Source organism: Pseudochaenichthys georgianus, chromosome 15 (genome assembly GCF_902827115.2).
Source record: "Pseudochaenichthys georgianus chromosome 15, fPseGeo1.2, whole genome shotgun sequence".
NCBI classification, from domain to species: domain Eukaryota; kingdom Metazoa; phylum Chordata; class Actinopteri; order Perciformes; family Channichthyidae; genus Pseudochaenichthys; species Pseudochaenichthys georgianus.
Genome location: NC_047517.1, coordinates 32728367 through 32754834, shown reverse-complemented (window position 1 = coordinate 32754834; position 26468 = coordinate 32728367). Strand labels below are relative to the sequence as shown.

Here is a 26468-nt window from a genome sequence, read left to right as displayed (position 1 = left end):
AGACGACACACACACACATACCATGTATACATCACTTCAGGGGACATTGACTTACATGCATTTCCTGGAGACTTATCCTAACCTTAACCATAACCAACACATGCCTAACCCTAAACCTAAACCTAACCAAGTCTTCACCCTAAAATTAATGATTGGCCCTCATGTGGACCTCCAATTTGTCCCCATAAGGGAGGCGAGTCCCCACACGTGACTGTGTAAACAGCTTTAGGTCCCCACAAATATAGTAATGCTAGGCCACGCACACACACACACACAAATAACCACAGAGACAGAGTTCCGATTTCTTAATAAAAATAATTCATTTCAGGACGACATATAAATAATTATTGAATCACACAATACAGATATCTTGATATGAATAAATACTTAACAAATAAAACCAGGCATTTTTTCATACAATACCCTATTGTCGAAAGGTCACACAAAGAAACTTCCACACAGTTTGCATGTTTTGTTACACCTTCTGCTTTCAGGCTGATCGGGCTCTTCCCACTGTTGGAATGTCCCTCTGCGAGTCGGAGTACCATTCCTAATGTGCAAGTCATGTGCAACTTATACGATCTTCTCCCCGTCGAACTCAGCCAGAGCCCCAAACCTTGGTAGGGGTCCTGATGACCGACCACCAATTGGCCTTTAATTGATTAAGGTTTGTCGAGAGGTGATTAAAGCACACGGAGACCTACGTTTAGGCCGTCTACAGGTGGGCTGGCCCGACAGCTTTAGATACAGTTGAATGAAAAGGCAGACCGAGAGCCTGTGTGTCTAAGCTTTCTAACTACAGCCACAGATGGACATCTTCCTACAGCAGTGGAGTTTCAGCAGAAGTACAAGGGGAATAACTGTTCGAGTTAAAATCACATTCGAGTGTGGTTGATACATTTGTATACGCTTGAGGTTATCTCTGTAGATAAACAGTTCTTAGTATTCTGATAAAAATAGATATTCATGAGAGATTGGGGATTTTCAACATGAGATAGCTCGATCTAGTGGGGTCACATGACGTCAAAGATGTCTATCTGCGGCACTAGTTAGTTTCGAGTGGTACAGGCTGGCCGTTTTTAAGGAGGTAACAACAACTGTTTGGCGATTGATGGCACATGTATTTTTTTTGGCCGAAAACAAACCAAATATATCAAAATACATTAAAAAAATCCCCAAACAAATGTAAAAAAAACAAAACAGGAATGTCAGTTTTGCGTATTCCAGACGCACACATTAGTGCGTTGAGTGTGCGTGTGTGTGTATGAGATGAGGCATCGGGTTGGAAGGTCCTACAATACGGACCAAGATACATATTCACAAAAGCATTTTATAGGTGGGAGCACTGATGCAGCCTCGCCGATCAGGCTCCTCTGGTCCATAACATTTGAAGTCACTACTTAAAGGCAAAACGTATCGAGGATCAGCCCCAATACCGTGCTGTTGTAGCAGCAGAACAAAACACATTCAGATAAACAAGATTAGCCGAAGCAGGCGATGGGATTGCTCTCTGAAGTTATGAAATGGTCGCCTTGGCACATCCAGTGAGGGTGGAGCAGAGGAATGCATTTCTGTATGGGTTTGTTTACCTACACACCACCTCAGGCTGGGGTGGTGTGCATACAATCTCACGGAGCTGTGTTTGCATGTATGTGACGGGAAGGTGGATAATCATCCTAACTTCGCCCATCATTGTCTTCTCAGTTAAAGTCAGCAATCCCCTTGTGACGGGACTGCTACTACATTGGTGTGCGCATGTGTAGGTGTGTGTCTATGCATTTCTCGGTGCTTCAGTGGTCAGTAAACAAGAAAACAACGTCCAAGGCAACAGATCTGTTTTGGAGGATAAGAGAGGAAATAAGAGGAAGGAGTAGAAAAAGAACGAGTCCTGTCTCTGCTGTGTTCCTCTGCCATCTGTCCGCTGACACCGCCAGCATGTTGGCTACAGTGGAGAGGCTTGTATTTCTGTACATGTAGCACCAAAACTAGCAGGGGCCTGCCCTGTCTGTCTCGCACTGTTGACACATGGTCTGTTCTCACTTTCCATACCAGGCAAGTCAAAACTTTACAATACTAAGGTTAATTTGCCTTAAAATACACTGACGAATGGAAGAAAATTAATCATTGATAACTTCTTGATTGATTGCAGGAGCCTTGCTTGGCGAGTCTTTGTCTTTTTTGGGAGGACATACATGTTTTTTGGAAAACTAAGCTAAAAAATGGTGCATTTAGTTTTAAGCGCTTTGATTGCGTTGGTTTGACCCACTTTACATCAATTCTGCTTACTACAGATGTGTTGCTTGGATCCCAAACTAATTGCATCCCTCTTTCTACAGATCAAATGCTCGACAGACAGGCAGATACACAGATGGGTGAAGACAGACAAACAGACGGGGGTAGAAATCCTTGGCTGTGGTCTAGAAAGCAATGTCAGATGCTTCTCGTTATGTCAACATACAATCATTTTGTCCGGCACGCTTCACCACGTACCTCTAAATACATATTGTACACAAGAGTTTAGTCAGTTGCTCTGACATGTAGCCAAACCTCTCACCGCGTAAGTGCACAGCGCACGTTAGATGATAATAATTGCACAAAGAGGTATTCTGGAGGCCATGTCTACTGCACACACACACACACACTCAACCCCCCCCACGTACACACACTCTTTCTTCACATTCTACATGGGGGGTTCGATTTTCAGGCCATAAGGTTACTAGTAGGTCACTAGCTAGTTAGTTAGTTGGTTAGTTAGTATCAGAGGTGCATTGACTGGCATGGGGCAGCGCCTCTAGCGATGCGTCACCATCGTTGTGGGTGTGAACGTGTTCAGCCCCGGTAAATCTGCTTGAAGTGGTCACACTCGTTGCAGTAGCCCTGTTTCTCTTGGTTGGCGTAGTGGTCGCAGCCCTGCGTCCGGCACCGCTGCTTGGACTTTTCTTTAGGCGCCTGCGCCCTCCTGCCCGCCTCTCGGCCCTGACCTCGGGTGTGGCACTCCGGGCAGAGGTCTGTGCAACCCGGGGACACATTACTGCAGCCACTGCGGCGGCACTGAGTCTGAGTCTGAGTCTGGGTTTGGGTTTGGGTTTGAGTCGGGTTCTGGGTCTGAGATTGCTGCGAAGATCTGGGTTTGACTGCTCGGTCGCGCTGGAGAATGCGAAGGTGAACAAAGAGAAAGAGGAGAAAGGTTCAATTAGCAACTGTGGACCAGGATATTACAAGAGTTGGACCTATCTTTATCTTCTTCGTTCATATAGACATGTCTTTTTCTAGCAGTTTGACCATCTATGTTGTAAATGTATAATCTTTTTAATTTACACACGACATCTATTGCACATCTGTCCGTCCTGGGAGAGGGATTTTTTCCCCCATCTACCGTGGGATTTAATTGGGAGTTTTAACTTGTCCGATGTGAGGGTCTCAGGATAGGCGGTTTCGTATTTCATATTCTGCATAAACAGTAAAGCCCTGTGACACAATTGTAAAATGTGCGATATTGGGCTATATAAATAAACTTTGACTGATTGATTCAAAATTTACAAAATAAAAAAAATAAGACATCATAGACAAACATCAAATGGACAAAATTAAGAAGAGGAGAAGGAGAGAGACAGGTTTGGCAGACACCCACCAGCACCAGAGGAGGGGAGTGTGGTGTGCGATGTGCCACTTGGTTGAGCCGTGTGCTTTGCTCTTTGACGTAGCAGTTGTCGCAGTAGCCCTCCAGCATCGCCTTGCCCACTGCCCCACAGCCGGGCCCGCGGCACCGCGACGCGTTCTGGAAGCCCGCCTCCACACTGTGGCGGTTCTGCACCGGGGCGGGGGGAGGGGTCAGGTCTGGAACAGATAGTGGCCAACATAAGCAATGTCCCAAAGGATTTGTACAGATAATACCTACAATGTAGTAATGGTTTAACATTAAGGCCTTGATCTGAAACTCTGCAACATGATACGTTTTCCAGGTTAGTTTGAAGGACTTACGGTGGTTGGTCTGATAGTCTACGTAGCAGATAGTGCAGAAACCCAGCTTCTCTTGAGTCCCAAAGAACTGGCATCCAGATCTTTTACAAGGCCTGGCCAGGGGGGCTTGCCAGGCTGAGGCGTGCCCCCCTGGGGCGAGGGTGGGGCCCGGCCGCTCAGTGTCCCTGGCCTGGGTCCAAGCTGAAGACGAGGCCTCAGTCCTGGGGTTGTTCTGCTGCGGCTCCCCCATCTCTGGAGGCTGCTGTCTCTGCATGCAGGGTGGACACAGGCCATTGAATATCCTGAACGCCTCCTGTCTGCACATGCTGCAGCGCTCTGTCTCTGTCTCTCGGCCCCCCCACTGGGTCCAGCCGGAGCTCGGGGTCAGGTGGGGGACTGTGGGCCCCCCGTTGGTGCCTGGGTGAACTGGAGCAGCCGTTCCAGCTCCTGGGGGTCCGTGATTCTGCCTGGAGTTGAAGCAGCGCTCGCAGAGTCCATCGTGCTCCACGCTGAGGGTGAAGAGGCAGCCGGGGGTCTTGCACTTCATGGCGTGAGTTTCGCTGTACAGGCTGAGGCTGGGGGCGGTGGGGGGGGCTGAGCGGGGGCTGGAAACCACTACCACCCCTCTCCCAGACGTGGAGGATGGGGGGCTGCTGCTTCGGGCTCCTCTCGAGCTCACCTCGGCCTCTGAACACCCGATCACCAACACCCCAGCTTGCCCCCCCCCTCCCTTGGACTGCACCACCCCTTCGATCCTCATGCCTCCGCCCGTTGTGGCCTGTCGCTTCTCAAAGCACTCGTGGCAGTGAGGTTGCGTGTCCACGGAGACGTAGAAGGTGCATCGTGGCGTGGCACATCGGATCTCGATGAGGGAGAGCTGGGAGACGGAGAAGGGGGGGGGGCGCTGAGGCTGGGCGGCCCACGCCTCCTCCTTGTCCTCCTGCCAGCGCTGGTACTCGTGGTTGACGAGCTGCAGGTAGTCCTCCATCAGGTTCATGTCCTCCGGGAGGTTTCCCTCATCCAGCCTTTCAACAGAAACATAAAGTGGGTTTTTAAATGCACTTTTGGGGAATTTGCTATATAGTTTTCTTATGCTGCTTTGATAACTCGACCATTTTACAATAACAAAATAATAATTTATCCTAACCCTAACCTGTATTTAAACAGTTATTAACATCATACATCTATATGTTGCCCTTTATAGTGTATATTTCACAGATAGTTTACAGATATATATTTTCCACTTTCCTTATGTATACATTTGACTTTAAAGTTGTGTTTTTATTTTCTGTTTTGAGACTGCATTTAACCTTTGAGGCCCTACCTGGGTGTTAGTCATCTTTCACTCTCTTTCTCTTTCATTTTGAGTTAAAGAACTGGAAGTACCGTGCAGCGTTGATGATCCGTGTGGCATCGTGGCCTAAGCCGATGACGGGGATCTCTATCAGGAGCAGGTACTCTTTGAGGAGCCTCTCTTTCTGTTTCTGCTCTTTCTCCACCAGGAAGTGAACCGTCAGCTCCTCAAAGCCCCCTCGGCCCGGGTTGATTAGAGGTACCGCTCGGATTTCTGGGAAATTCACACCAGCACGTTATTCACATAGAAATAAAACATATCATGCCTCTTTCTCGTGTCAGCTCTTAACACCTAATACATGTTTAAAGTAGCCCTCCCAACCCAGGTAGCAAACACAAGTAGCACACTTTGAGGTTCTTGTACTTAGTATAGTATAAAATATCTACTTGATGCTACTAAATACATCTCATCGGCTACAATTTGCGATCTAATTATATTTTGCCGTTTTAGTACAAAGTCTACAGAAGAATAGGTATGATATATTTTATAATATATGAAGGTCCTGGCAGTATATACATTCATTCAAAATACCCTTGCAGCTGCAACATTAAAGAAATGAACACATCAATGCATCACTAATTATAATCTACCCAGTTATAAGATTTCATTTTAAAATGGGACACCCTGCATATTCATTACTTTTATTTTGTTATCTTTCTTTTGATGCAAATACTATTTAACTTGATCTAACCGAGATGTTGGATACTTTTACTAGGCCTATATTAAATTATATATATTTCCTTTTTTTGTATAATTGTATTTTTACTGAATGAATGGGGTTTAAATACTTTAAATGTATGACTTTAACATGTTACAAAGTCATATTTATTAAACAAAATTACATACATACTTACTTATTAAATATATTAAATATGTATTAGTGTATCGGTGTTTCATACCTGGACCGCTGTCTTTGATGGTGATGAGGGGGGCAAAGTGCTGGGAGTCGTAGCCGAGCACTATTGGGTATTTGTAGCACTCTGCGGGGGGCCAGTGTAGCGGAAGATAAATCCCCCCCACATTCAGAGGAGAGATGGAGGAACCAGATTTCATACTTCTAACCACCTGGTCTGTAAAAAGAAAACAGTGATTTTAGGGATAGTACTTATTTCAAAAGAGAATCCGCCAAAGAAAAAGTTAACTTGCATGTTTCTCAGTGATTTTGATGAATTATGTCAGTAAACCGTGTCAATTATTAACAGTGCTTATTCTTAAAGTTTGTATTAAAATGCATGGCAATAGTAACGAAGACAATACAAAGCTAAATAGATGGGAAGGGATACAGTGAAATCAACTGTCATCAAAATCTGGAAGCATGGGGAAACCTTTTTTAAGACCCGTTTGAAAAAAAAAACATTTCACGGCTGACAGGTTGCAATAAAGATACTTTGAGGGGATGAAACAAAGTGAGTACCTGCGATGACGATGATGGGTCTGCGGAGGATGTTGGAGAGGACAAAGATGTGAATGTCCTCCAGAGAGTCAAACTGGAGGCCATTGCTACTGGAAATCGGAGACGCCATCTTCACAATCTTCTCCCATTCGTCCTCCCAGTTCTGTGACACACAAAGAGACAGGATATTAAACTTGTGCACACAAACTCATTCATGTGTAGGACAATAAGTTCTTTATACAACAACTTCACAAACAGATAACATATTATGCATGTCTAGATATATACGGTATATATTGCAGGTGGCATGCAAGGAGGCAAAGACAGAGATAAGGAGTGCAAATGTTATAGTCTCACAACCAAAGTAGGCATAGCAATGATCTTAATGCAAAGTAGAGGGAACTACTTTTGCCAGCTAATCTCCATACCATGGTGGTGTATCGGAGTCCGGTCTGGGTGAACTCCTGGGACTGGAGCAGCTCTGCCTGGAACCGTGCTCTAAAGACGCCCGTGTCTGTTTCTTTCAAAACACCATGGAGGGCTTTCCGAAGCACCAGGTCTGTGTCCTGAACGCCGAGCATGTACTGAGAGGTCGCGTGAAGCAAACAGTTCCCGTCTCCTGTTCGCACACACAGAGGAAAGCAGGAGAAACATACTTTATTAGAACTGAGGGCGGAGGATTCTGTACACAAGCGTTTTGTAGGGCACTCGTACGTGCAAATGTGGCGTGTACAGAGTATTATCAACAGACAATTACAGTGTGCACACACACACACGCACACACACACACACACACACACACACACGCACACACAGGCGTAACAAAAGTCTGGGGATTTCCAGGCCGTCGGGTCAGTTGTCGCACTATCTGATGCCTAGACTATTATATGAAGCTCACATGTCTTAAAGTATGCACACACTGCAGACAAAGCTGAACAGAGAAAAATGGGCCATCACTGACCTGAAATGCATGTCTGGAAATCTCCAAATATTTGTCTTCAAGGTTTGCTCTGTATTCTGCTAACCGTCAGGAAACTTTCAACATTTCTCAATCTCACTTTATGCATGTGTGTGTGTGTGTCTGTGTGTGTGTGTGTGTGTGTGTCTGTGTGTATGTGTGTGAGAGAGCTACTAAAAACCCTGGAATTGTATTTAGTCTCCTCTGGCAGCGCTGGGTCTTGTTCACATTGAGAAACAGGAGAGCCTGTGTTGTGTAGCTCTGAAAAACCCTGTAGCCACCGTAAACACAGGAATTTCCCCGCGCTAACTTCTGCCTGGGTGTGTGTGTGTTCCCCTCCTATAATCCCGACTCATCAATGCTACTCAGCTGGTCCTGGACTTTCCACAGGGGAGTGGCTTGGCCAGGGAGGAATGCTATCTTTTAAACTGCTGCTATCAACACCTGATGAAGGCTGTGATTAACGAGCGCCTCGATAACATGTCTCTCACATGCACACACGCATACAAATGAACCTCAGCGTGTATTCTGTCTATCTTTATGATCTGCTCAGTCATGTTGACCTGGCAGTATGTCACACACACCATAACAAATCTGACTTATGAACAGGTTATCTCTCAATCCATCACAATGCAACATATTTACTAAACCTGTGTCACGAATACTTTGTTTACATTTCTCAAAATATTGTTATCTGTGGTGCGAGATGACTGTTATGCAAGATAAGTTGTTTCCATTCCAACCAAGGAACATCCCCCTGCTCTGTATCTACTGTACTGAGGAAAGAACACCCGCCTCTATTTCTCCATGTTGTTGCATTTCTGTGTTCTGGCATCACTCTTATGTCTTTATTAGGATCCCCATTAGCACTAGCATGAGCATTGGCTATTCTTCCTGGGGTCCTCACACACTCAAAACATACATAAACATACATACAACAAAATTAAAACAGCTCATAATTTCATGCTATTTACAGTGAAATGAAGTGAAACTAAAATGGTCATCCAATTATTGCCATCCTAAGGCCAAACAAAAGTAAATACAAATAAGTGTACATCATAATATATGCATACATAGCCACAGGCACAGTTCAAATTTACTTTGTAATACTTAAATAATTTTTTAGCAACCTTTTGAAATGTACTTTTCCTGAATGATGTGAACCGGTAAAGAGTTCCAGCTGATCACGGCTCTGTACATGACTGTTTTCTGTCCCATATTTGATTTGATTAAACAGAAAAAGAAAATGCAAAGCTCTCTGGTGAGGAAACAGCACCATCCTCAGAATAAAAAGTCACTTAGGTGCACAAGAGTATGCACACAAAGGCCTCAACGTGCACAAAACACACACACGTTTGACCCTGAATTGAGCTGAAAGATGAACGACGGTCCCATCAGTCTAAATATAGACACTTCCTCTGAGACAAGGTGGGTCACTTCCTGAAAGCACACCATAGCAGGAACAGAGTTAATCCTCATCTGCTTGCCATACAGGTGACACTCACCACAGGTTCGCAATGCTGTGCCACACATCATCAACTATCTCACGCTTTGTTTAGTGAGACTGATCCAACTACTGGCCAGGACTACTTTTGCTACATATTACATAAAGAAGATACATCTGTACTTATAAGGCAGAGCACAGTGGAAGTGTGTGTGTCCTCTATTATGTTATGTAGTCGGTATATTGTAGCTGCAGACACATGACAGACATGGGATGCTGTTTGGGAAAAACCCTGACAGATGCTTCGTAGACATTCACGATGCAATTAACTTCAATTTCTTCACCGCCCAAAAGAGTTATAAAACAGGAAAACGGATATGACCATGTTCTTTTTAACGGCCAGGAAATGAGGCTGTTTTTCTTTCATAATGGTCAGTTATATTCTCAATCCGTGGAATGAATTTGGAAGATTGAATCTAGTTTTAATCTTTTGTAAATGTGCGTAGATCATGTCCTGGGAAAAGATTGTTGGTTAACGGGGAAATGTATCTCCCAGGCGACATGATCTTATAACAGTGAAGCTTGATTAATATGACCTGCTCTCTGTCTCTCTTCAGTGACTCAGCAGCAGTCAGTCAGTCCTCAGTGTGTGTGTGTGTGTGTGTGTGTGTGTGTGTGTGCGCGCACCCGTCCTCTGCTCAAAGTCACGTCTGGTTCCTTCAGAGTTAGACGCTTTGACTCTTATTCGGTCGCATCTTTATGACATCATCTCACAAGCCAGGAATTTCCGTCCAGGTTACCGGCAGCAGAAGTAAAAAGTCAGGGGTCTTTCTGAAGAGGAACCATGTGTTGCTTTACAGTAACTCTTTTAGTCATAAATAATCAACAGGAACCCTCACAAAAAACAAGCACGAAACCAGACGGTCCAGAAAGTTCCTCATCCATCCAGTAACTGTAGGAATATCTGGGCTAAGATAAAAGATGCATTTCTCGATGCTCGGTGATATTTGCACCCCATTTCCTCTGGAAACACTAAGGACCAACTTGTAACCCAGCTTGATTTCCACTTCCTCCTTCTGTTGTGAATGCAATAGCTGTTGTTTCCCTTCAAAAGAATGTTTTTCCTCTCATCTAAAAATAGAATCTAACGTAAACACCAGATGTGTTAAAGGTAACTACATTTTGATATAGAAATGGTGACATGAATTTCATTTAACAAAGCCAGGTAAGCTGTGACACAACTGAGAGTCAGAAAGACAGCAACACAAACCTAGATCAGTCAGGCAGAAGGAGGACTTGTTAAAAGTATTCAAAATGTTTTAAAACCCACGGGCAAGTACACACCTTACAAACACAACTACACAGAAAAAGAGTGGACATACTCGTAAGGTTACACATGAAACACTGTGGAAATAGTGGGGTCTGAAACATCATCGACAGTAAGTAACAGTCCTGCGAGTGACGCCAGAGAATTTCCCAGCACAGAGTTCAGAAGTACTCGGGGTCTGAGTGTTTACCGACCCTGGGATGTTCCCGTGTTACGACATCCACGTAATAGAAAACATGACTTAGCGATGGGCTGAATTCAGAAAGCACAGTACAACCGAGGGGGCTGCTAAATGAGTGTGTGTGAAACCTGTGTACCTCCATTGTTGTCATTTACAGTAACCCTGCTTGTGAGTAATGACGTCCCAGAATTTACAAGTCAAATACGCCTCTGTTATAGAAAATGAAACAAAAGCAAAACACAAGCTCCGGCCTCAGCAATGATTTTAAAGTCAGAACTAAAATGGAGAAGCAGCGTTCAGTTATTATGCTCCAAATATCTGGAACCAACTACCAGAAACCTGCAGGTCCGCTGCAACTTTTACTGTTTGTAAATCCAGGCTGAAGACTCTTCTTTTTGCGCTGCTTTTAATTGAACTATTCATATCTCACACGGCACTGTAACTTGTAATTATGTATTTTATACCTGTGTTATTCTATATTGCTTGTTTTATGTTTATGTTATGAATTGTTTTAAAAGGTGCTATATAAATAAACTTGCCTTGCCTTGAGACAAAAAAGGACAAAAGTTTGGCATCAACACTGTGACTATTTATCGAATTGTTCCTGTTGATGTACTTTGTATTGAATGTCGCAAGAACATCACGCTCCCACAGTATGCTCTCATAAAAAGTCCAGAAATTCACAACAACTAAACCACAAAGTTTAACTACTTATGATAAAAAAACTCATAAGAAAGCTTCCATTATAGAAACCTGGTTTACTGGACGCTGTTTCTTACCATTGGTACGTAAAGGCACCATCTTTTTCACCTCCCGACACCAGTTGAGCTTCTTCTCCTGCTCCAGAGAGGCCTGCATGGCCCGGTCCAAGATGGCGGCCTGCACCACCTCCATGAAGGCCTGCGGGAAGTGGTTCATGGCGATCATCTCCAGCGTGTAACGGTGCATGCCCCGCAGGTGGTGCATCAGGCCGCTGTTGGCAGCCGGCTTCACCACGTCGTTGGGCACTTGCTGACGGATCTTCACCGCCTTCAGCAAGTTGGAGACAAACAGGAATTTGGGGAGGAAGTTCTGACCCTGCGACATGGCGGATGAGTGGCCAGGTGGATGGATGGAGGGGAGGAAGAGGAACGAGGAGGAGGAGAGGAGAGGAGGAGGAGGCACCAACCACCGCTGACCGAACAACGTGGAAACTGGAATGAGAGAAGAGGAGAGGATGGTGATGTACACAGGAGATTCCCCTTCCTTATGAACTGCAACTTAAGGCACAACGTAATTTGCAGTTTGTTCGGGAAACCACAGGATCATCTTTCTGTTAAATTCTGGTGGGCCAAATGGAATAAAGAGCACTTTGTAATCTTGTTTGTTCTTTTAATTTTCCTTGTTCTCCCTTTTTGAGTATTTCCAGTGCGGCCCAGAGTCCCACTGAGTTCAAAGCCTTCAAACAATAAACTGGTGTTTTCCAGACTTTAACAGAAGGCCACCCAGGGCGTCACAGGCTGTGAAGAAGGTCACACTGACTGACTGCCCCGAGGCCTCCTCCCTCGCAACACCTTTCTCTAGAGGACAAAACTGCCAGCCTGCAACAAGAAATTGTTAGAAAATGTTTAATATATGAATGCGCCATTATGAAGCCAAAGTTTCCGATACTTTCTCAATCAAACAAAGTATGTAAAACTTTTAATACCTCACTGTTTACTGCAAGAAACTGCTTCGTTTGTGAATAAAGTCAGTCTGAAGGATACATAAAGTAAAGTATATGGCCAAAAACTTGATGCTTAGTTTCAGAACTTCATGCTGTATTTTGGTTTGTTCATAAATTGTATTAACGTACAACCTGACAGTAGAAGTTTTGTAAAGGAGTGTCTTATGTACCTCTGCTGAGGTTTTAGAGTCATAATTCACCCAAAATGAACAGCATCTCAGCACATTCTCAGTTCACAGGAAGTAGAAAGTGATGGTCAGCAAGTAGGCATCTGAGTTGTGTTGCTGACTTTTTAACTTCCTCATATATGAACATTTTAGAAGAAAAGTTCAAGTTAAACACCTGAGGGCTTCTCTAGTGGCCTCAGTGCCTTAACTACCCAAAACAGCAGCAGCAGCAGGTGCAACAACAGACTAGGCCATGCTAAAGTAAAAGGCTAGTCAGTCACATGAAGGGACCAGACAACACACAGGTTGTCAGTGAGCCATTAATCCCTGTTTGGTGTGTTGGCACCGCTGGAAAGCTCAAACAGAGGTGGACGCTGCAGGTTAAGAAAGCCTGGCTACACAATAACACAATAACAGGAGACTTTGCGGACGTTAAAGGCTTACGTAATTCCAATGACAACTACCTCTGAAACAATGTAACCCTGAAACGAGTCTCACAGGGCGGGTATTAACACAGTGGGGAACCAACAACGCTACATGTTGGATGTTTAAAATGCTCTGGAGGGTGACCGTGACGTCTTTGTAAACAATGGCTGTCAAAGCACTGTCGTGAACAGGCTTTTTCCTCCATGTCCCCCAGAAACACGATCATACATAACTCAAGGCCCCAACGTGATGTAGCCACTAAGTCATAACCCTCTTTGGTAGGAAATGTGGTCGCACAAGCAGGGAGGACGGGTGTCTTACCTGGGTAATATGTCGGGGGTAATAACAAAGCCCTCCCGGATGCTAGTCCTCTCTCTGAGCCACTTCACTCAGCCTCACCGCAGCGGTCCTCGGCGCCATTCAACCTTCTCTTCTAGTCGGTATCTTGGCTATTAAGGAGCAGCTCATGAAGCCTTTCAAAAGAGTACACACGTCCGCTAATGATAGCTTTTTTTTTTTTTTTAAAGGAAAAAGCCCAAGTCAAGGGGATTTCCACACGGGGACTTTCCGTCCACCCATTTTTCTCTCGCTCTCTCTCTCTCTCTCTCTCTCTCTCTCTCTCTCTCTCTCTCTCTCTCTCGCTCTCTCTCTCTCTCTCTCACACACACACACACACACACACACACACACACACACACACACGCACGCACACACACACGCACGCACACACACACACACACACACACACATTCACTGAAGTTACACCTCGCTGCCGCTTGAGGGGGCTCTGTCTGACTCAATACTGAAAAGCATTTCCCTCCCACTGTGCACAAAGGAGGGTCAGTGAGGAGGAGACAGACATTGGCCTGCAAGGAGACCAGCCTCATCAAATGAGTCAGGAAAACGAAAGATAACATCATTAGGTGATCAGTGGGCTGATTGAATGGCTACAGGAGTGTATGTGCCTTTTTATGAGTAGACTGCAGGCATTGCAATGATGATGTAGTACTGTTTTCACTGTTTGGAAATGATGTTAAAAATAGATCTTGATGTCTTGCTATAGGACACTTCAGAAGCAGATGTGGGCTTTTTTGCATGAATGGGCGTTAGATTAACTTTTCTGTTCCTCTTCATTTTAATAGTTTAGTAGGTAATCATTGATTAGGGGAAAACAATAACCAGACAGGCAAAGTTAACTTTTCTTTGATGTTTACATTAGATACAGTGCAACTGTGTCTCATGAGTCAAGCTTCAAACAACCATCCATGCCAAATAATGTCTCAGAAGTTGAAAGGGCATTCAATTGAAAAAGAGTAGCCCTTAAAACATATAATTGGCAATAAGAAATTAAATGGAGGTTGTTTTCAATCTTGCTTAAATCGATTTTTAAACACGTAATGCACATGTTTCAAAGCTATGAACTTAAATATGCACAAGTTTTCATTTATATTTTTACAAATCTAGTTTTGTACCAAACATCAACAGATAATCTCAATACTTAGAATATCAAAAGAGCATCTGTATTCCAACATCCAGTCTGTCAGTGGCTGTCTCTACATGTGTCAAATCAAAACTAGCTTTCTGCAGCTCTGTCTGGTGGTTAGCAAGTATTATTATCAGCCATCGGTGTGTTTCAAAGTTCATCAACTGTTTCACTGCGGTTTACCAAAGGCTGCAAGAGAAAAGCTCTCTCATTTGGCATGCTGGTGCTGCACATGTTATGATAAATGAGACAGAGAAAGGCATGATGCATTTAGATGGTATAGAGAGACACATATTTGCATTTATGTGCTTGGATTTGCAAGAATGAGGGTGTGTGTTATATTCTTGTCCCTGTTCGTCCCACACTTAAAAAGATATATTCAGCAAGAGTCAACATTTCCAATTTGAGAATCTGAAACCAGTGGGGTTTTAAAAAATATATATATTTTGTTCATGAGTGACTTGAAATGTTCATTATCATACATTTAATCTTGATTTATGAATAGATTATTGATTTATTCACCTTATTGTTCCAGTGTTCAAAATGTAACTGTCGGATAGACCACAGTCATTTTGTAGCATCACAGCATTATTAAAAATTAAAAAAAGTATAATCTAATCTGTAGATTGATCAGAAATCAAATTTCCAGATTAATGACTGTAACTGCAACATTTCTCCCTCCCCCTTTTAACTTGGGGAATTCACTTGGAACATTCTTGAATTGAACAGATTGCATTTTCACTGTGGAGAAAAATCCAGATTTATGGTGCAAAATAACATTTAGTCTGTTGTTTCCCACCTACTACTGCCTGCAGTGATTCACTCCTGCTTTCTATTTTCCTTCCTCTTACCTGTGGAATCCACGAAACCGTCCAGGGAACAGAAACTAAAAATCACCTGACAGCACTGATTCACCTGTGGACATTGAGCCCATACTGTATGTACAAACTCAACAATTACAATGCCCTGATTACACACATGATGACTCAGAATAAATAAAACATATTTAGACACTTAATAATTATCTGACTCTGCCCTGAGATTATTTTTAATAATGGGAATGATTGAACTCTCAAAACTTCCTCACTGCGTCACATGTTTGCTGAGTCACATGTTGGAATAATCAATAATAATAATCATGTGGAAGCTATAAAACAAAAACTGCACAATCATCAGCACATGGAAACCCCCAGAGTAGATAATTGGCCCACTTCTTTGTTCCAAATCACCAGGTACTTTAATATGAGCAATCCTCGCTGTTTAAATATCGTACGACATTACTCTACGTCTACGCTGGATGGTCTTTCTGAGTGTCAAATCGTCTCTTAAGAATATATATTATTATCAATTATATATTTTCCCTTGACAAATTAAGTATTTGCTATCTTGGAAACTATCTTAGATTTGTAAACACATGTTTTGCTTTCACACGTTAGGACAAGCCACTAAGATTGGTTTGTTAAATCAGATATAAAGTCATAGCACAGATGCAGATTATTATTGTTTGAATCATCCAGATTATGTGTGTGCTTTACTTCTGTACAATTTAAGCCTCAATTACTTTTTTTACACTCCACGTCTGAAATATTGTACTTTATACTTCACTAGTTTTATTTTATAATAGTTACTTTACAAATTAATATTTCACACAGAAAACACATCTTAAATACCTTTAAAATGTTTCACTGTTAAAAAATAAAATATCAGAAATATGTCATTAAGCGTAAATTAGCTCCATAATTGACAAAAGCACTACAATGCTACTTTCTCATGAATAAATCGTCAACAATAATGTATTCATAAACATATATATTGGTATGACACGTAAGGTACACATTGTACATAATTCATAATTATTTTTTTAATTTAGTAACATCTACAATGAAGGAGCTTCGCCTTTTTTGACTGGCTAATAAAACCCTTCATAAGAGGCAACACACAGATTCCACTCCTCAGTCATGTTGATGCTTTTTGACTCATGCATTCTTAGGTAAAGTAGGCAGAGGTTACCAGCAAGATGTTCAGAAACTCGCTAAGAGAGGAGTGTGAGTCACTGAGACTTTGACTGATCTTAACCTTCGCAACAACTAAAAAAAGACATGTGACATAGACTTTTGTTCCTGAGTGTTACTGGATATCACATAATTTAAAAATGTGGTGCAATCAGGTGACTCAGTTAGTGTAAATGTCTCGTATGCATCTTGGTTTGAATGCAGCGTTGGAGCATTTTGAAACATCTGTATCTATCCTCCCAAATCTCTTCTCTTTCTGTCCACTGTGAATAAAATCAAATGGTACATTTATGTATTTAATTTAATAAAAAGTGTCCTATGTTGTCACAAACAAGCACAGCTCAATGCTCTTTATCATTGTAAAAAATGTACAGTACACAACTGGAATTGGGGCTTCATGATAATCGCAAACATGTCAGCCAACGAAATGTCAAGCAATCCAGGTACTTTACATTAATCTGCTTTATAATGCGTACCTGTATATGTGCTCCAGTCATACAGTACGTCTCTTGTGTTTTGACAGTGTGGGCCGTCCCTCAGAGTGACTTCTGAACCCAGATCATTCCCTTTAGGGCCCCAGAAGCTTCGGGGCCCCGTCCTGGTATGAGGTGGCAGGACAGCGGGGAGAACCCTGAGGAGAACATCTCATCTTCTTCTGGCTCTTCTGCTCACTGGAAAGCACCTCGGAGGCGGATCGAAACCCACCCCCACTGAAGATCACTTGAGAAGTGTTGGGGTTAAGGCTGACATTGACTCCACACTGTTTCATTGTCTTATATGTATTTTTAAGGGCCACTTTTTGAATTTAAGAATTCAAGTTAACATGGAAAAGAAAGCCATGTGAGTTGAACAGGTGGGAGATGCAAAACCAAAGAAGCTTATTTACTGGTCAATCCTGACCTCTAGTGGTGTTGATACAGAAACACAGACAGAGGGAGAGCAAACAGTGATGCACACACCTGGATTAACTGATTTAGTGTTCTCATATGTTTACAATAAGAGTGCATACATTACATTTTAAATTAAAAGCAACAACTATACACTAATAATTCCCCTCCACACAAAAATATGTTTTTGATGTTTTGTCAAATCTGGATGTTTGGATAGAATTATGAATGTCTGCTGAAGAGGAAAGATTTCTCAGTGCTTACCTTCAGTAGTGTAAATACCAAATTATCTTGTGGCATCACCAGCGGCGTCGCCTGGACCTGGAAACATTCGGGGCTTAGCCCACAGTGGCGGCGCTACAGTCGAATTTTTTACTGCAAGACTCCCCACACGCACATAGACAATTGCGCCATCTGGTGTCACAAACGTGTGCCTGCATTGGATTTGTTACGGCAATGGATTGTGGGAGATTCTCATAGCACGTGAGGATCTCTTGAGGGTAACGGCCCGTCCACACAGCGGCGTGCGTTGACGCTTGCCGGCGGGCGTGTCTGAAACTCGACCAACAACCAATCACATGAATCTCCCGCCCCTGACACACAAGCAGCGGTTTGATTGGCTAGAGCTTGTACTGGCATATGATTCGATTGGCTGACGCTTCTGCCGAGCCGTCAAAAGTTGAACATTGCTCAACTTTTGCAGCGAGCCACGCCAGCGACGCTCCGCGTAGCTTCCCACGATGCAGTTCGGCTAAAAGTGACGTCACCCCATTCAAAGTGAATGGGCAGAAGCGTTGGAAGCTTCAACACACGCCGCTGTGTGGTCAGGCCGTAAGGTGCCTGTATTATCTCGGTGGACAAAATGTATGTTTTTATTTTTATAAGGACAATAACGAACTGTTGTGTTTGTTTAGTTTAATGTTAATTGTTTAATGCTCACAGTCACAGCAACATGTTTTTGTGTGATTGGCTATTTGTTTTATATGATTTATCAACGTGATCATCAATAGCTAATCTGAGCACCAGAACCCAGCTCACGTGTCTTTTTATGCTGTCCATTGAAATGCAGGAAAGTAATCACCAGCTCTGAGTGATCTGTTGCCGAGGGGACACTACACCGGAGTTACATAAGCAGAGATAAAGTGCTATTTTGGGGGGAACTCACCTCCTCTGGGATCCCCCAGGAAGATTTTTTTTAAATGTTGAAGTTAAAAGCATCGATCTTGTGCACTTTGAGAGCAACATTAAGATATATGGATACATCTCTCAACACCCAGATGTCAACAAAAAAAATCAAAGAATCAGAATCAGAAACAGGTTTATTATTTAAAAACACTTCATTTTCCAATTAAATCATAAACTGTCAAATTATTAGAAGTTGTTAGTAATCAGATTAAACAGAAAAAAGGGATAGAAGGAGGAAATAATAATCCCTCATCACTTGCTGTTTGCGGTTGAAATGATCTCTTTTGCTGGCCAAACATGCTGGATGGAAAGCAGTGATGGCTCACTTGCCTTGGCCCTGTATCTGCAGTCCCTAAATCAGTCATGTTACCCATTGACTCTTGTCTGTTCTGGTGTTCCTGTTCATTGTTGTCTCCATTGTTGTTCTTGTCTGTTGTATCTCCTTCTTGTGTGTCCCTGTCTCCTGTTCCCCTTTCTTCATCCTCTACTCTGTTTGGCTCATCTGTGATGACTGTGTAGGTAAACACAAACAAGTATGTAAGTCAATCAGTTTCCAGCTCTGTCAAATAAATGAATTTCAAGATACACACATTTGTCTTCATTACAATGAGTGTCACCACACTGTCACAACATGTAATACTAACCAATTGAAAATAGTTAAATGTACATCTCTTGTAGATATCACTGTTAGAGTAGTTATCTGCCAATAGGACATAATCATTCCTACAAATGCAGTTTGAGTAATTCACTTAATATATTCACTTCACACTTTAATATAGTCATTTTCACTTAATACTCTAATATAGTCATCTTTCTGCATTCAAAACTAAGGAAAGCTGTACAATTTGACATGATAATGAAGAAAAAAGGCCTCCGACAATGCAGATCATTTTTTGATCATATCAATTTTAAGATGGGGGTCAAGGCTTAATATTTGGGAGCATAGTGTCCCTTGCCCCCTTTCAGGAGCCCCACTGGATTAGCTTTGATCTGAAAGCTTGTTAGCTGGCTGTCCATCATAATGTTCACATAGAAACTAGCTGTCAATAGGAAATATCAATCAGAAGAATTATAATTTCATGCAAAAATCTGTCACAAAAAGAGGTTGCACATTTAAATGCAGGTGTTGTTATGGCAACGTCAGTGGCCAAACAGCCACATTTACTGCTGCAAATACGTTCAAACCAAGCGACAAACTCTGGGGAACAGCCGGGAAGCCAATACGGAAGTGCCACACACTGCAGTTCATATATTGGCCGATAGGCGATGGCTGCAGAAAGGAGCAATTTCCATAGACCCCCATGTTAAAATGCCCAACTTTACAGCAGAAAAAAACATGTTTCTATCCCTGGCTCCATACATTTTTATTATCGATATAGTTAGATTCCACCTTCATGATTATGGATCTGTGAGTGAATTGTTTTCTAACACGACCCTTTTATTTATATTAGGTCTTAAAGTTTTTGCATTAATTAGGGCGTGGTCACGTACATGCCTCACTGTCAGCTAACAGCAACTTGTCCACTCTGCTAGGCTACAACCAGAGCCCTAGAGAGATAAGAGTTACAACACTCCCATAGACCTCCGTTGTAAAAAATGGCGGCGCCTACTTCCGGGGTATGGACATCGAAATAGTTCAACATATTGTCATTTGGGCGTTGGACCTCATTCACTTACATTGCGTCGCGTCGATTAGTTCCAGAGGTAAGTTGCTGAAATATCGAACTCTTTTGAATTGTCAACTGTCTATATTGTATCAGAGGCCCTTTATGATGCTTATACTGGTCTTCATTTGTATATGCACAGCGTAATTATCTATATTTTATCTTGGTTGTCACAACCAATTTTGCTAGCATTGCCTGCTAGTTAGCTAGCGTGACTTCGTCAGCTTTGATTTGAAGGTAAGATTTCAGTAATGAATCGCTAGCAGCTTATATATCAATGATGCTGGGTAACTAACAAGCAGGATTTAGATTGATTATGTGTTTTTATTGTTATTTTGGTTTTTATCTGCTGAACCTGACCGTGTCAGCCATCCTTACTCGGCTTTTTCTGTATGATATGACTTAACTGCTAGCACTAGTAGAAATGAGGTGGCGTTTGTGATAAATATTTCATTGCATTTTGGGATATACTAACATTTCATTATGTGACATGTTGACTGTACTTAGTTTTTTTTTTTTTTACTGTTCCGTGTTAACTCATCTGTACTGTACAACTAGCCTAGCTCTACCTTTTAATGCTTGATGGCATGCTAGGATAGATTCCTTTGTGTTGTAATATACACACTAGTTTAATGATTGTTCTTCAAAGGTATTATTCAGTCTTAAACAAATGATAGCCTACTGAATAGGCTACTCTACAGCAGTGAATGAAGGATGAGCCTAAAACATGGTCATGCATCCAAAATGTTTATTTTTAACAAAATAAACACTGTAAAAAAAATAATTAGCACTTTTTTTTAATTCAGCCTCATATGTCAGCCTCATATGGCTGCTGCTGCTGCTGCTGCTGGCGGAGGCTGCTGCTGCTGAAGGAAGAGGAGGCTGGAGGCTGCTGACGGAGGACCGGGAATGGAGATGCCAAGTACATCGCCTAGATGTTATGACCTTCGGTGTAGAGGTCTGTTGGGTCTTCTTTGCCTTCTTACTCTGACTCTTGCTGCCAAGATACCCTTTATGTTTATCCTTCCTCTCAGCCCTGATGCACTCTCATGCAATCCTTAATCTCAGCCTGATGTATGTTGAGAGGATTTTTTTCTTCAGGTCATGGCATGAGGGCAGGTTGCTGTCCAGCAACATGGCTTCTTGTTCCAGCTGTGACACTGCATTTGAGGACTCCATGAGGGAATCGCTCGTCCTCACACGGAACAGCTGCTCCACGTTCTGAACAAGGGTGAAAACCTCATCTGATGGACGGTAAAGTGCACCCCTTTTAAATTCTTTTAATACCAGCAGACCAGCTCTCTCATTTTCACCATCACTGACATTTTTCACTAGGGCACACTGGCATTTGTCACAAAGTGAGAAGCTGATGACCCTTTTCGCGATGTATCCTGCAAGGTGGTATAGCACACAGGACTCGGTGTTAGTGATCTCAGGTGGTGTTGTCAGGTCTCCTAGCTGCTCCACTCTTAGAATGTCAGGAGGACTGCAGCTGCTGTTCTGCGTGTCCAGGAAGTCTGCCAAGTGGTCTGATCCATCCTCCACGTAACTGCGAGTATGCACTGGCGATAGGGACTGGCCCACGGTGAGTGGTAAGCCACAACCTGTTTCCACCGCGTAGTAGCACCAGCCAGCATGAAAATAAGGCATGAGTGGCCTGGCCTTTGTGGCCAGGTAGAGTTGTGTTCCCAAACAGCCTCCCTGTTCCCAGGTGCAGCTCCACGCTAGGGGTGATGGACATCTCATCCAAGGTGAGCACACATTTCTTCTCTATCTCACTCATGCCATCTGCCTTCAGCCTCAGCATATCAAACACCTCCCCCAACACTCCTGGCTCCAGTTTGACGTGCTGCATCCTCCTCTGAATGGTCCTGATCAGAGTTGGGTGTAATGCGTTACTTTGTAACGCGTTACTGTAATAATATTACTTTGTCGGTAACGGAGTAGTGTAACGCGCTACTTTTATAATCCAGTAATCACACTACAGTTACTAACATTGCCCCGACACGCGTTACTTCGTTACTTTCTAAAATCAGTCATAATCAAACCTCAACAAACACCTGCAAAGAACACATGCTAGGTGAAGCTAACGCACATAGCTGTTGTTTATTTATATCACACACACACACACACACACACACACACACACACACACACACACACACACACACACACACACACACACACACACACACACACACACACACACACACACACGTAGTTCTTCTTCTTTGTTTTCCGGTTGTTGCTTGTTTTGAATGACGAATACACACTACCGCTGCCTGCTGGTAAGGAGAGTTATTGCCACTCACGCATGCGCAGTTCGTAGGTGCTCGGCTGAAGTCTGGCTCCAGTGCAACACATGGCCAACACGCAGGAGCAGAGATAGACTGCGCAAAATATACGGATAGCAGGAGACAGAGGACAGCCACGGTCAGATAACAGGAGACAGAGGACAGCCACGGTCAGATAGCAGGAGACAGAGGACAGCCACGGTTAGATAGCAGGAGACAGAGGACTGCCATGGTCAGATAGGAAAACATTCAGGAGCTATCTGGATCAGTCTTATGCGACAATGGAAACTGAACTAAAGAGAACATTTGAAACTTTAGCAGTCTGCGTGATCTGCCTGTAGGGAGGGGCGGGCCGGCCCTGCGAGTAAAGTAACGAGTAAAGTAACGAGTAAAGTAACGAATTACTTTATGTAGATAGTAACGAAGTAGTGTAATATATTACTTTTTTTTGAAGTAATATGTAATATGTAATATATTACTTTTTTTTAGTAACGACCCCATCTCTGGTCCTGATGTCAGGCAGAGGCATATTCATGGCTTGGAGGGTTTTATATCCTGTAGTGCCACAACAGAACCTTAGTTGTTTTGCTTTTTTCACGGTGTCTTTCCCCCACCGTATCCCACCTTTTTTTGATTGCCCAAGTGCTCTAATTTGGTCTGTGTTGAAGATTTTTTGAAACTTTAGATTAATCAAATTGTGTTTTTGTTTTTAATGTCGAATGAATCCTCTTCCGGTTTACCAGAGCCCTCTCGGCTCTCTTTCTTAGTCATCTCTCCCTTCTCAGTTGCCTCATTAGATCCTCCACGTGAGCCCGGTCACAACTGGCCCTTGGCAGTCTGGTCCCTGGAGCACCTGACCCTGGCAAACTGGCCTCTTCATAGCTGACCCCTGACTGACTGGTTCCTGGCACACTGATCTCTGGTAAGGTGGCCTCTTGATTGTCGGCCCCTGACATACTGGCCCCTGGCAGTCTGCTGACACCGGTCTCACTCTCTCTGTCTGTTATGTCCCTTTCATTCCCTTGGAACTCCACCTCAATATCTCCCTGAATCTCTGTAACAATAACAAGGCAATTGCTATGTGTATGCTGCCTTTACATGTGCACCTATTGTCATTTAAGGGTACACTATACTCCTATAGTGACATTCATCTAAGTTTGTCTATTGGCAATGTTACAGTATGAAGAAATCTGTAGATTATGTACATGTGGTATATGAGTCTTCAGAGAATCCCTGAACCCTGGTATTTTTGAAGCTGTATAATCTGAAAGTTGCATTAGGAGTGTAGTCTATCCTTGAATGATATAACATGGGAAACATTGTTAGCTTCATATATCATACCAATGTTTGATGTGCAGTAATAGGTGTGGTCATTATTCCTGACAGCTGGAGGCATACTCCTTGACGTGAATTTTCTCCTTTTCGGTTTAGGCCGATGTATAAATACTGTTGGAACAGCATCTGGCCTCAACCTCAAATGTCCTCCTGATTTGTTGCCAATATATTGGTCGTCTTCAAAGTGTACCTGTGGGTAGGTAGGTTTGATCAGTTTCCCCTGCACACTTCAAATGTCATTGAAGAGTCATAATTCTCGACACTTGGAAATATGATGCCCTTTAAAATGTTAATAAGTCATGTCACCTCTGTGAACATTACTTACATGACAGAGTTTTCTGCTGTTGTTGTCCTCTTTCAGACACAGGTTTTGTCTGTTGACCATTGCCATCCATCTCTTCCTTCGCTCTACGTCCTTAGGGAAGCCATACATCCGGAACCCCTTCTCGGATCGATTAGAGCACCCAAATGCTATGTATGACAACTGATCTATTAAAATGCAATATAAACGAAAGTGCCATAATATTTATTGTGCAAACATTTTAACATGAATATTGCTATGTCCTCTGTTCAGTCTGCTCCCAACTGTATTCTCTCCCATTATTCACCACTGTTCCTATTCTTGCTCTGCTTCTTAGGGCCCAGGAAACAGATGAAGAGGATGTCCCTTTCACAAAGAACCTTCTTGTTTTTTTCAAAATGATTAGGCCCCTGGATGCCCTAGACTAGAGTTCTGTATTGCTTTTTTGTAAATAGTTGTTTGTAAATATTTGTAAAATGCCCCCACCCACCCACAATTGTTGTTCGCACAATTATGCTTGTGCGAACAACAATTGTGGGTGGGTGCTTATTGTGCTGCAGACGTTGAAGGACCTGAGTCTCCTGAGGAAATACAGGTGAAAGGTGAGGAGAGGTCATCGCTTGGAAGGTTTTATATCCTGTGGTGTCTCAACAGAACTTAATATGAATTGCTTTATTGTCTCGTCGCTGGATCACCTCCCCCTGGCAAAGTGGCCTCGTCATTTTAATTGTTATTGTTGACAAACCTGTTTGTGTTGCTCTGTTGAACCATGGTTCAACAGGAGCTTCTGTAAATAGTTTTGTAAATAGTTTGAATATTTATCATAGTATCATTTTCAGTCTCCCACTCTCTCAATTTAATTTATCGTTTCTTTGCCCCACCATATATGTTGTTGTCCAAGGGCACTAATTTGGTCTGTGTTGAAGATTGTTTTACACTTTAGATTAATCAAAATTGTGTTTTTTGGCTGAATTAATCTTTTTCTGTTGAACCCTAACCCTCTTTGTTCTCATTCTCATTCATTTGACTTTGTTTTGTTCTAACACACATCACTTTTTCCATACACTGTTCTTAATACTTGTTCACACATTTGTTCGTCCCTTTTACTTTGTTCTTCCTATTGTTCTTGTTCAAACACATATATCAATTGTTCATCCACTGTTGTGGTAAAATGATATTCATAGTCTTAACATGATCATGCTGTGTTTACCTCCAAAAATGTAAAACGTATCTAAGTAATAGGCTACCAAGCTTTCCGTTGTCACCCTGCCTCTCCAAATGCAATACTGTCAATAAAAAGTATGCAATTACAGCTGAAAAAGTACTTGGGTGTGTGTTTTTTATATATATATATATATATATATATATATTTACCATTCAATAACGCAATCGCTGCGGTCTGTCTGTCCCATATAAGAACATGACAGCGCAACTATACTACGGACGTGACTGCCCTGACAGTGACAGCAACATAGCCTGCTTGTGCTACCACACTTTCCCCTCAAAACATCGTTAAATAACGAAACTTGTAAATATTGCCAATCCATACAAAGTGTAACCATCCATCCATCCATCTTCTCCCGCTTATCCGTGGTCGGGTCGCGGGGGTAGCAGTTCCAGCAGAGAGCCCCAAACTTTCTTTTCCCTGGCGACATCAACCAGCTCTGACTGGGGGATCCCAAGGCGCTCCCAAGCCAGCGAAGAGATATAATCCCTCCACCTGGTCCTAGGTCTACCCCTTGGTCTCTTCCCAGCTGGACGTGCCTGGAACACCTCCCTAGGGAGGCGCCCAGGTGGCATCCTAACTAGGTGCCCGAACCACCTCAACTGGCTTCTTTCGACGCGAAGGAGGAGCGGCTCAACTCCGAGTCCCTCCCTGATGACCGAACTTCTCACCTTATCCCTAAGGGAGACACCAGCCACCCGGCGGAGGAAACCCATCTCGGCCGCTTGTATCCGCGATCTCGTTCTTTCGGTCATGACCCATCCTTCATGACCATAGGTGAGGGTAGGAACGAAAATGGCCCGGTAGACAGAGAGCTTTGCCTTCCGGCTCAGCTCCCTTTTCGTCACAACGGTGCGGTAAAGCGACTACAATACCGCTCCCGCTGCTCCGATTCTCCGGCCCATCTCACGCTCCATTGATCCCTCACTCGAGAACAAGACCCCGAGATACTTGAACTCCTTCACTTGGGGTAAGGACTCATTCCCTACTTGGAGTGGACAGTCCATCGGTTTCCTGCTGAGAACCATGGCCTCAGATTTGGAGGTGCTGATCCTCATCCCAGCCGCTTCACACTCGGTTGCGAACCGATCCAGTGAGTGCTGAAGGTCGCAGACCGATGAAGCCATCAGAACCACATCATCTGCAAAAAGCAGTGGTGCAATCCTT

The 26468-nt window shown here is 43.1% G+C and overlaps 1 protein-coding gene and 1 long non-coding RNA gene across 5 annotated transcripts; one reads left to right on the top strand and one right to left on the bottom strand.

The window, feature by feature from the left end:
* Positions 1 to 295: 295 nt before the first annotated feature.
* Positions 296 to 13504, bottom strand: tnfaip3 (tumor necrosis factor, alpha-induced protein 3). Of its 2 annotated transcripts, XM_034100388.1 has the most exons (9): positions 13237 to 13504; positions 11397 to 11810; positions 7136 to 7326; positions 6729 to 6870; positions 6214 to 6384; positions 5347 to 5527; positions 3982 to 4985; positions 3632 to 3837; positions 296 to 3147 (listed from the first exon to the last, which is right to left on the bottom strand). In XM_034100388.1, the coding sequence occupies exons 2-9, from the start codon at positions 11701 to 11703 to the stop codon at positions 2830 to 2832; spliced, it is 2520 nt and encodes an 839-aa protein (XP_033956279.1). In that variant the 5' UTR covers positions 11704 to 11810; positions 13237 to 13504; the 3' UTR covers positions 296 to 2829. The 2 variants fall into 2 exon arrangements, with proteins under 2 accessions (XP_033956279.1, XP_033956281.1); XM_034100390.2 differs by lacking the exon at positions 13237 to 13504 and having other exon boundaries at positions 11397 to 12561.
* A 7459-nt stretch (positions 13505 to 20963) lies between these two features.
* LOC117460094 (uncharacterized) lies at positions 20964 to 25397 on the top strand. 3 transcript variants are annotated; one of them, XR_004553596.2, is made up of 6 exons: positions 20964 to 21104; positions 21248 to 21400; positions 23226 to 23362; positions 23872 to 23975; positions 24137 to 24250; positions 24414 to 25397. It is a non-coding gene; the product is annotated as an uncharacterized lncRNA (long non-coding RNA). The 3 variants fall into 3 exon arrangements; XR_004553595.2 differs by having other exon boundaries at positions 20964 to 21400; positions 23872 to 23971; XR_011644471.1 differs by having other exon boundaries at positions 20964 to 21400.
* The last annotated feature ends 1071 nt before the right edge of the window (positions 25398 to 26468 follow it).

Bases quoted from the DNA above. Each gene is read 5' to 3' on its own strand.
- tnfaip3 (XM_034100388.1), bottom strand. From the start codon at position 11,703: ATGTCGCAGGGTCAGAACTTCCTCCCCAAATTCCTGTTTGTCTCCAAC. The intron at 6,385-6,728 runs GTACTCACTTTG...TTCTTTTTACAG, and splicing joins ACCCATCATCGTCATCGCAG to ACCAGGTGGTTAGAAGTATG. The intron at 3,838-3,981 runs GTAAGTCCTTCA...TATCTGTTCCAG, and splicing joins AGACTATCAGACCAACCACC to ACCTGACCCCTCCCCCCGCC.